Source organism: Typha latifolia, chromosome 12, assembly GCF_019914945.1.
Source record: "Typha latifolia isolate L0001 chromosome 12, TyphaL0001v2, whole genome shotgun sequence".
NCBI lineage: Eukaryota > Viridiplantae > Streptophyta > Magnoliopsida > Poales > Typhaceae > Typha > Typha latifolia.
This window is the reverse complement of record NC_133097.1, coordinates 5,617,883-5,629,088: the sequence shown is the minus strand read 5'-3', so window position 1 is coordinate 5,629,088 and position 11,206 is coordinate 5,617,883. Positions and strand designations below refer to the sequence as shown.

The following is an 11,206-nucleotide window of genomic DNA, read 5'->3' as shown; positions in this document are numbered from 1 at the left end:
CTTGGATGGCTATCGATCTTAAATATTAGGGAAGTGTTGAGGAGGTGTGTTCATTGGGAGTTAGGTAATAGCATAACTATTTCCATCAATAAGGAGCCTTGGGTGCCTTCTCTCGACCTATTCAATCTAAGCATGCTAAGGAATATAGTCTCTGTAAAGGACTTACTTCTATAGGATGGTTCATAGAACAAAAGCTTGATCGAGTCAGTCGTTCCTTGTGAAGTCACTAGTGTTATTTGCAAGCTTTTCATCAGCCTAGGGGCCCCTTAGTAGAGAAGATAAACTCATCTGGACAACTTCCAAGTTGGGTACCATCTTGGCCTCATCAGCCTCTAAAGCCCTTGTAAAGGGGAGCTGGGGGGGGGCTTCAACCTCGAACACTGAAGTCTCTCAAGTTTAGAAGACAATCTGGCGCTGTAAACTAGTCCTCCCATGAGTAAAAACCTTCATTTAGCATTGCATGGTGTGAGCTCCTCTACCGGTCAGAGCTACTCTTAATAGTATAATTCCTCTCTTGGATCTTTTATGCATAGTCTACAACAAATATCAAGAAACAGTGGAGCATCTTCTATTCTACTATCACGTGGCTAAAGCCACCTGGTTTGTGGGATCACTTGGTCTTAGGGTGGCACACTACAGCTTCCCTCTGAAAACTTGGATTCTTAAATGGAGTGAGGAAATAAGCTCTAATCAGCTCACTTATGCCTTCTCCACTAGTTGGGCTATCTGGAAAGCCTAATGTGACCTCATCTTCAAAAACGCCACACCTAACCCCATAGCTATCATCAAGCATGTAGAGGGCTTTATTCAAAACTCACCTCCTCCGTCTCGCCTAGAAGTTACGCCAAGCAACCCTGAGGAGAGTCTTCCTTTTTAAAAATTGTCTAGCTCTTTGGATTGTTTTATCTGCTGGGTGGACGCCTCATAGAGGGGAGGTTCTGCGGTAGGTTGCTAGAGATTTTCATGTTAAAAAGTCGATCCTACTTGAAGATTGCGAGAATGCTCTGAAAGCCGAAGATCTCGCCATGCTCGAGGGGCTCAAGGAACTCTTGTTGTGGAGTGGCAAAGAAAGATGCTTTCTTTTCAGCAACACTACCAAACCGTTGTCAAGGCCATTAATGATCCTAATGAAAATATAGAGGAGTTACTACACCAGTTATCGCTGAATGTACTAGGTGGATAATAATATGCCGTTCAATCCAAATCTCGTTTACGAGCAAGACTAACAATAATGCAGCTTATGATTTAGCTAGTCTAGCTCTCAAAAACATCTCTTATGCTTAGACTGATCCACCCTTGTAATTCAATGTTCGTGAAGCAATGAAGTTTTCTACGGACTTTTATCCACACACAAAAAAAAATTGATGGATCAGCAAGGATTGGTAAGCAGAAGGTCCTAAAATGCATTTATCGACTCCTGTCAATTATGTACTAGTGCACAACTAACCAGCACAACTACTAACCAATAGAAGTGCTCTCTTCTTTCTTTTTAACAAAAATAAAAAGTGTTTAAGTTTATAAAAATAGGATGAGAATATCGACCCATCAACAAAAACGAAACCCTCTCCGTTCCCAAATCCCAATTCCTCTCCTCCTCCCGTTCCAATTCCAATAAAAATAGGATGCCTTCGCCTTCTCCCTTCGCTATCGGGCATACCATATTACGGGTCAGAATCCAATTAGGTCAAGTTAACGGGTTAACGGGCTTGATTATTACCGAAACCCTATACTAGCTTTAAAACCCCTCCCCAAAGTCCCTTCGCCCAATTCTACCGTCTCCTCTTATTCTCTTCTTTCCTCGACGCCGGAGATGGCGTTCAGATCCCAGGAGATCTACAAGAAAGTTCTTCGTAAGGTGGGGAAGGACACGATGCCGAAGGAGGTGATGGATTCGGTGAAGAACTTGCTGCCAAACAATAAACTCGTGATGGGGCGGGCCAAGCGCGGGATCTTCGCCGGTCGACACATCCAGTTCGGCAACAAGGTCAGCGAGGACGGTGGTAACAAGTAATATATGGATCCTGATCCCTTTAATTTAGCTCAAAAATATGTAAAGTTGCAATCTGTACGCATTTCTGTCACTGATTTACTGTAAAACATTGTTTTTTTTTCCAAAAAATTGTGCTTTTAATTTGGATTTTTTTTCCTGTTTTATGTTAGCTTGTGCTTGTTTTGAAGGTGAATGCTATGCAGAAATGGACTACTGATTATCATTTTAGAACTTGGGATAAAGTTGAGAATTAAATTCCTCTAATTGTAATGGTGTTTGAAAAGCCAGTGGAGATCCTTGTGAAGAGATTGCACAAGTGTACGACTGTTCCCTTGGAGGGAGCATCAACTGGATATTGATGGACATAGAAGCTCTGGGCCAGATCCAACCATTTCTCAAGAACAAATAGCTTATTACCCTGATGCTACTACTTGGATTTGGAATCTAACGTATTTTATAGTCATAGTGGTGATTTAGATGAGATCTTTCATAAATGTTTGTAGTTCACTTTTCAACACAAAAGATATACTGATTGCTATTGCCCAAAGGCCCCGAACCACCAAAATTGCTATGCAACAGTCCTAGATGAAATTGGTAATCTAGTGTGCCCATCTGTTTTGCCTTTTCTCTCCTATCACATTCCTTTCGCACACTATGATCGTCCTTATTTGATATAAAACTATAAAAGCATAATATATTTAATGATGTATACTGTCATCCTAGCATATAAGATGGCATAAAGGTTTAATCACACCATGCCACCATGTATGATAGGGCTGTCAAAAATAAACAAGCAGCTCATGCTCAGCCGAATGCAACTCAGCTTGAGTGGCTCAAATTGAATCGTGCCGATCCCAAACAAAAAATCAGGCTTGAAATTAATTGAGCGGGGCTTGAGCTGAAGCCGGCTCGCTTAAGCTCAGCTTGATAAACTCAAAAATATTATTTATAATATATACTATGCATAATTTATAATCATTAGATTGAGCCAAAGCTGAAGTCAAGCTCATTTAAGGCTTAAAATAGGCTCACCTCATTTACGGTTTAAAAATAGACTCGTTTAAGGCTTGATGAGCTCAACTCATATAAGGCTTGAAAATAGGCTTGCTTAACGCTCAGGCTCTGCTGCGGCTCGACTCTGAGCTGAGGTGAGCCTAAATAAAAAATAAGGCTCGAGATAAATTTCGAGCCGAGCCTGAGTCGAAGCCAGCTCACTCAGGCTCGGCCTATTTACACCCATATATGATGATGTACCAGTTCAACTTCTAACACTAAGAGTCCATTTCATGCATGTCTACTTAAATGCATGCAACTGTGTCTGAGGATTTTTCTTGAAGAACAATGGTTAAACTTCTCACTTCTCATCTTCCAAATTGGCAAGTAATTTGTTCTACAGAATTTTCATTTTGAACTATTTCCTTTCTTAGATAAAAGTTAATTCCTATTGTCTTTCTGTCCCTTAATTTTTATTATTTTGCTTTTCTTTGTGTACCCTGCTAATGTAATTTCAGGAGATTTCAGGAGTAAAATGTCAAACTAATATCACTGTTTTCCAAATTATGAAGGTCTAGGCGGACATGGAAGCCAAATGTACAAGAGAAGCGCCTTTTTAGCTATATACATGACCGTCATATCCGGGTCAAAGTTACGACTCATGCTCTCCGGTGCATTGATAAAGCTGGTGGCATAGATGAATACCTTCTGAAAACACCCTATCACAAAATGGGGACAGAGATGGGCTTAATATGGAAATTCAAGATTGAGAAAATGTATGAGGAGCTTGGGAACATGGAAGTAGGCTTCTTCCCTCCTGAGGAGGAGGCCAAGATTGAGAAGGGCTTTGAGGAGGCCAAGGCTGCCAAGAGGGAGGCTCGCAAGGAAGCACGAAGAGCATTAGCAAAGCAAAGGCAGATAGAAGAAGGAAAGGCAGATGGTGACCAAGCAGAAAGCGAAGCAACTATTGAGGAAGGAACTACTGATGGTCAGAGGGCTGAACTTGAAGCTTCTCACCAATCTTGACTTGTGAGTAAACATCATTTATGTGGATATATCTATCTCATGTCAAAAGCTAACTAGTTTACATTGGTTGCAGAATAAATTGGAGATGGAGTTCACTTGAAGGAGCTATGTCTTGAAGACTCTGTAATGGCAGATCGGGTTGACCCAATGCTTATGAAATATAGACTGTTTATTGAACCAATCTAGTGTAGATCTAGAATAATATTTTTTGATATCTGGAGAGGTTTTTCTATTATGTAATCTGTAGTAAGGAATCATCTCTTCTTGTGACAGATGAATACCTTTGATTTTATCAGTTTCACATCTGATGGATAAACTGTACAGCTATTTCAATTAAGCTGAAGGTATCTTTCATGACAGAAATTTAAGGTGCCTTGCGTCCCACATGTGTGGTCCTGGCAGAGCATAAATGGAACATTTCTTTATTTTTGTGACCTGCAATGTAATCTGTGATGCTAGTTACGCATAATGATGACCGATCTGCAATTGTAGTCTCAGTTCTATGTCATGCTTGTATTGTTTGATATCCTGGTTGTTCTGATCCTATGTTCTCACCTTCCTGCTTGGCAGAAATTTGATAATGATATTGACAGACTGCTGATTATAATCAAGGGAAGCAATTCGTCATGTGATCGCTTCATATTTTGTTTGTCCAATTACTTAGTTCAAAAAATGATTGTTAGGCTGACTTGGCTGTCAATATCAAGCCTTTCCATGCATTTGAGCTGTTCATCATTCAGCCCTCCAGTTTTTACTTTCTCAACATCTGGCTTTAAAGGTTGTTAATTGTTTCTTTTGATGCAATGCTGTTGCATTCCTTTGATCAAGGTGGTGATTTAGAATTCCAAGTTCATTGTTATCAAGCACTACGTTTACTATATGAACAAGTGATCAAGAGAAGGCTGACAGTACAAGAGAACTGGTCTTGCTGGACACATGAACAACGAAACAAGTTTAACGAGAACTGCTCTTGGTTTAATGCAAATATATAGTCCTTCTAATAAAGAAAAAGAGTATTGCTACCTCATTAATGGTGGCGAAGAGCTTGCCATTGAAGTCCTTTTGAGGGACTTTCTCTCTTCCTCAGGCTTTGCAGCTATGATGGTTTGCTGGAAGCTGCAGATCTCAAGGTTGTCATAATTTAGAGTCCCAGCTGTTAATAATGTAGCAATAGATTAGGACAGGTTAATCCGGCCCAATTCTATATCCGAATTGGGCTCGATACAAATATTTGTCTTGGATTCGAATATGGATAGAGTTTTGAAAAAAAATTTAAGATCCAAATCGGGTTAAATATAATATTCAGTAACTCTATCCAACTGATCCAACCTAACTAGATTAACCCTAACAACTACCGTCCACCATTGCATTCGACAAACCATCTCCTCCCCGCCCTCCCCTTGTCTTTTTGTCTCCCTCCCTCGTTGCCGTCCTCTACCGCCACCTCCTCCCATTAATTGCATAATTCTAGTTTGTGAATCTAGGTTATATGACATTGGTCTACAGACCTCCTTTCGGAAAAAAAAAAAAAAAAGAAGTTTGTGAACCTAAGGGACTTTATGAACCTTGTTACGGTAGTGAGCTTCTTTGACGCAATAAAAGAGAGATTAGTGAAATCAAGATGATGTATTGAAACATACAAATTGAGTTGGCAGCGTGAAAGCTGTCGACCAAACTAGATCTCCTTATAAATTTATTGTTTCTATAGGTCTATTTTAGATACATCACTTGAAAACAAATAAGCCTAATAAAAAAAACGTTAAACTCTTATAGTATTTTTTTTTATCAAATATAAAATGCTGAAATTTTAGCGTTTTATTTAAATTCACTGAGTTGATCAGTGCGGTAAGAATTTGAATGGAAAGAGGAGAGAAAAGATTTAATTTATATTTATCTTATCTGAATTATAATTCGATATTTTCTCTCGTTTATCCAAGTTACAGCATTTTATAACCTGTTTCTGGCCCACTTTGGGTAAAAAAACACTCTCCTTTGCTTTTTCAAATTTTTGAGCGCGATGGAGACGACCGGCGAAGGCGGCGGAGGAGAGAGAAGGTTAGGGTTGGGGTTTACGGATATCGAGACAGTGGCAGAAGAGCTGCAGCGGTCGGAGGTTTTCCACATTGTCAAGGAGGTGATCGGATTCGCCCTCTACATGCACAATCAGATCCCCTCGTAAGATCAAACTTTGAGCAATTTCTTGTTGTATAATTTGCTTTTGGCATGCGAATAAGATTGCTTTGGAGATTTGAATGAAAAGGGTTGAGAGGTTTTAATTTCGTCTGCCTTTTTGTGGTAACATAGGTTTCGATACTATAAAGTTTCCTTCTTTTTATTCAATAAAAATGCCTTTCTTTGCCTTTGTACTGAAAGATGGTGCATTCATCGGATTGGTGGAGTTACTTCATATAAAGTTGGGATCGATCTAATACTTACCCTTGTTCAGTTGTTTCTATTTGTGAGGCATTCTAGAAGTCGTCTATACTCCCCTTTATTGTAAGCAATGGAAAATGGACTTAAATATATAGGGAATTGTACTTTTGGCTCAAGAATTGGCAAGCACATTGCACTTAACTTGGTACATTAATATGAGTTGAAACTAATAGCAAGTTGCCAGATTCTTTTTCACAATAGAAATCCAACTGTTTCCATCAAAAATTTCATTTGTTCTAAATTTATCTAGGAAGCAGTTCTTTTCTTCTTTTTATTCAGAAAAAAAAGGGTTTTCAGAAACTCAATGTCCAAATTTAATTCCATTTTCGCAATAAACTTCTTATCTAATTCTCTTTTCTTCTGTCTCTATGGGTTTACTCATTTTTTTCTCTTTGTCTATTGACCACTTGAACCACATAGCATAGATCTCTATTCTTTCAGCGACAGCTTTCCTACCAATGCTTTCTCTAGTACTGCTTCCTGAATCCTGACCAACTTCCCAAAGTGTTAAAATTTTGAAGCATAGTGGATAGATTTGTTTAATCATGTTTTCGCATCGTTCCTTCCTCAGACCCTGCTTTGGCTAGAGTGAAGAGCTTCATGCATTGGAACACGTTAGTGTTGAATACTGTTGACATAGGATTAAGCTTCATTTGACTTTTGGCTTAACCATGCCTCATTGAACACAAGATAGAAGGGCCTCCTGCATTATTCCTCTAAGCCAGACTGTTTCTGTATCTTAAGGACTCACTGGTTACAGAACCTAGACTTCAACTAAGAATGCAGATTACTCTACCAGCTAAGCTTTTATGGGAGTTCTTATGATTTTGCTTCAGCTAGAAATATGACACCAATTTATACAGAGTTGATTTGGTTAACAATGCAATGATAAATTATTATATTTTTTTTACAATTTTTTATGGTACCTTATCATATTTGGATTGCGCTCTACCTGTACCATATGTTAGTAAAGGCTTGATTTATGATAACATCAACTTATAGTTATAAATATTACCGATCCCCTAGTTCCTATGCTTTCATAAACATGTCATTGTACCTCAATACGAGATATTTCAGAAATTTCACATATTTTCAAACATTAAATTCCTACTTTCTGTATTGCTACTAGTTTTTTAGTTGATTAGTTGATTTTGTTACTCTTTACAGAGATAGAACATATTATTACAAATTTCGAACATGAATATCTTTTCAATTTTTATCTTTCTTTCTTAGGGTCCTGCAGAACCTTGAAAATGAATTTGCAGCTCTAAAGGATGAGTATAAAATTTTGGTAAGTCACAGGTTCACACTATCTGCTTTCATGTTCTAGCTATAAAGTTGCTATATCAGGATTTTCCATTTCTAGGTGGAGTCGGTTTTGACACCAACAGAATCAAAGGCATCTATTAAGAGGAAGCATAACACAAGAAAGAAAGAGGTTCATCAGGTGATCAAGAGGCAGGAAAAATTGATGAACAGTATTTCTAGTTTACTTTCTGCCTTTCAGAATGCACTTGATGAAATTCCCAGCATTCAAGGAGTTACTTTAGTTCTTGGAGGAAGCCTTACACGGCCTTTACATGTTTATGAGATGTTATTTTCTCATGGAAGTTTTGATTCTGGAAGTTCAACAGAGTTCACCCAAAGTAAAATTGCTCAAGCTATTTCAAGGAAGGTCAGCTTTTTGTATTCAACAAACTCTTTTTTAGAAATGTGAAAACCACCGTCTCGTGTACTAAATAGCAACTCTATGATCAGGCTATTCGTGCTCTTATATCAAGTGGTGCTGGAAGTTCTTATAGAGGTTTTGACAGAACTCTCGTTTATTATTCTTTACTGAAGAGTACAATTGACATTAGCTTACAATTTTTCTCCCTATTACTGTAAGGCCCTTCCAAGTTGTTTCTGCTGGTTAAATGTCCTTGCACTTTGAACTTACCTCTTCATTTCTTGCCAAAACGTGATTTTCATCACAGCAAGAAGGTATTATTATTTCTGGCAATTTTTTTTTCCTTTCATATTTCTTATTGATGTACTAGTTATGTAGAATAACTTATGTAATTTCCTTACAAGTTTGGGCATTATTCTCTGCAAAACTAATACCTTGAAGTGAACTTTGCTGCCAAAGGTACTACCCTTCAGGTTGCACATTAAGTGTAAATTGTCAGACCAAGTCTTTGATGGTCAGTATCATAACCCACCTACCTCCTGTTCAAATTCCATATTAGGATCCACCCTGGGTGACGATATCTGGTATGTGGCTTTTGAGTAGTTTCATATTTCTTGATTGCTCTCCTCTCACCATGCAATAACCTTGTTTTTATGACTGACAAAAGCTGTATCTTTCATATAAGGAATAACAGGCTGCTTTTGCAATCACTTGCTTTTTTCTTTATAAACTATCAGAAGAGTTGTCTAAATCTTCACTAAGACTATCACGTGGTGCAAGTAGAACAAATTAGTTTACGCTTGTACCCTTCTTTAGACATGCTGTCAAGTTTCTATATCAGATGGATAAAAAGACCTTTCTTCAAATTCCTGACTTCTAATTTTGATTGTATTATCCACGTTCCAGATGCAGTATATAATTATATATATACTCATTTCTATGTAGCAGATAAAGGCTATAATACTGTTATGAGGGCAACTGGAATTTTTAGCTGTAGATTGTTGAGTTGGAAACCAGATGGACCAGCACAAAAAATAGATGTCTGTGTGCCATGAAAACGGCTTGTTATTTTTCTTCTCAACTAAGAACTGGTGTAGTCTAGGAAAAACAAAATCCAATCCTATAAATCTTTATGGTTAGCTGAAGATTTATTTCCTGAAAAGTAGTATCATAACCACAGCCTCTTTCAACCAGTCCATCTTGGGTCAGTATCACGGAACCATTTAATCTAATCTAAATAAATATATTAATGAAACTTGCTTCTTTTTCTTCTTGTAGGTATCAGTGCAGACATACAGTAAAGGGTTTAGCTTGTAAGGCACCAAAAGAATGCTGAGAAGTTGGCATTAATATGTGTAACCAGATCATCTCTCCGTATATCTTTTCTTACAAAAACTTCCATTGTGACATAAATGAGAATGCTTCAGGAGTTACATGCCTCAGCCAAGGATCCCACCAATGGTTTGTTTGTGCTACTGTTTGAGTCTGTTGTAGATGGAAAGAGGCAAAGAGGGAAAGGAAGCAGAGATTTAAAGATTTTGATCCTCTCAACTACTGTGCCATGTAAATTTTTGAAGATTTTGATGTTAACTGTGTAATCAAATAAAGTCTCTTTTCATCCTTACCAGAATTATCTAGGCTGTCATTTCTTCTTGGATTTGTTACTGCACAAGTATTGCAGGGAAAGAATCAACAATCTGATAATAGTAGGAAATCATCCAAGTTAATAAGTGGTCAGGGCTAAGTTATCTTGCATGAATTTTGTCATAGTTCCATTCTTGCATGTTGGCCTGTTGGGTCATACAGGAACTCAACTTTGAGCTTCTAAAGCCCCTCTTTATGTGCTTCAGCCTTCATGTTTTGAAATTAACTCAGAGCATGACAACCATTTATTCATGCTGGTGTGCTTGGCTAAATCCCCATCCTTAATTCCATGTCATTAATTTAATTTACATGCATGATAACCATTTATTTTCCAAGATGACATAATCCTGAACTGATAGTTGCAGAGAGATCAAACCCAGTGGTGGAAGGAATCAATTCGATAATGGTCGGAGGAAGGCACTCTCAATAAGCAATTGTTGCAGGTTTTCTGGAGTCTCCCTAGAGATGGCAAAGAGTGGCCCAGTCCAACCCCTTCCTAGCCAGGAGATCCCTATGTGAACTCTAAGCCAAAGGAAGATCTTCACGTTAGAAGATAGAGAGAGGTTCTTGGAGGCTGCGTACCCAGCCAGTGCCGACGGAGCCTTAGGCCTTGTTTGGTTTGAGGCTAAGCTCCGAACTCGATTAGTTAGTCTTTTTTTTTGTTTTAATATTTTGAAGAGTAAACTTGATTGCATATAAGAAAAATAAAAGTATGTTTGGTTACTAAACTAGTTCAGCAGAAATCCTTGTGTAAAGCTGCTTTCAAGATTTGAATGCATGAACTTGTCACACAAAGTGGTAAATAAGCCTAAAATGACCAAATTTTGTTTGACATTAGAGTTCTCTGGTAATCAGACCACCATTGTACTTAGTTGAAAATTATTTTATCCCTTGTAGAAATTTATTTTATATCACTATTCCCCTAAGTTATTGATAAAGTTATAACAGTCAACTTTTTTTTTTCCAAAGTTAATGATTATCTGTGTATTTTTATCTTAAAAACTGTTACCAATTTGGATAAAAATCACTTAACTATCTGAACAATCTATTTTAATACATATTTATCTAACAAGAGCATGCTATTTGTAGTTACAGTTCAATAATACAAAAAAAAACACTATTTTGAGGAAAAAGAGCGTTTTGATAAAGTGGTATATGCTGGATTTTTTGGGTTAACTTTATCCCAGGTTTTGGTTTGGATAAAAGAAAGACTTATATCATATTCCAAAAGGAAAATATTGTGATGGTATCTATATATCGTGTAAATTATAGTGAATTAAGTAAAAAATAAATTTTGGCCATACATTTTTAAATTAATTATGAAAAATAATATAATAGTTGTAAAATAAAATTACCATTTGTATTCAATTTTAAGACTATTTCCATCTTTAAAAAAAATACATATATTTATATTAAACTAAGAAAATAGTAATAATATTAATTTGCTTATT

General features: G+C 37.3%; 2 protein-coding genes across 5 annotated transcripts; both read left to right on the top strand.

The window, feature by feature from the left end:
* Positions 1-1,748: 1,748 nt before the first annotated feature.
* On the top strand, positions 1,749-4,506 carry LOC140798378 (large ribosomal subunit protein bL28m). The gene is made up of 3 exons (XM_073152180.1): positions 1,749-2,007; positions 3,556-4,012; positions 4,083-4,506. Exons 1-2 carry the CDS (start codon positions 1,811-1,813, stop codon positions 4,007-4,009), a joined length of 651 nt encoding a protein of 216 aa, XP_073008281.1. The 5' UTR covers positions 1,749-1,810; the 3' UTR covers positions 4,010-4,012; positions 4,083-4,506.
* A 1,467-nt stretch (positions 4,507-5,973) lies between these two features.
* Positions 5,974-10,498, top strand: LOC140799042 (uncharacterized). 4 transcript variants are annotated; one of them, XR_012110938.1, is made up of 8 exons: positions 5,984-6,184; positions 7,676-7,733; positions 7,809-8,117; positions 8,201-8,246; positions 8,331-8,425; positions 8,571-8,695; positions 9,390-9,674; positions 10,115-10,498. XR_012110938.1 is itself a non-coding variant. In XM_073153154.1 (7 exons), the coding sequence occupies exons 1-7, from the start codon at positions 6,027-6,029 to the stop codon at positions 9,445-9,447; spliced, it is 849 nt and encodes a 282-aa protein (XP_073009255.1). In that variant the 5' UTR covers positions 5,984-6,026; the 3' UTR covers positions 9,448-9,735. The 4 variants fall into 4 exon arrangements, 3 of the variants coding, with proteins under 3 accessions (XP_073009257.1, XP_073009256.1, XP_073009255.1); XM_073153154.1 differs by lacking the exon at positions 10,115-10,498 and having other exon boundaries at positions 9,390-9,735; XM_073153155.1 differs by lacking the exons at positions 8,571-8,695; positions 10,115-10,498 and having other exon boundaries at positions 5,981-6,184; positions 9,390-9,735.
* The last annotated feature ends 708 nt before the right edge of the window (positions 10,499-11,206 follow it).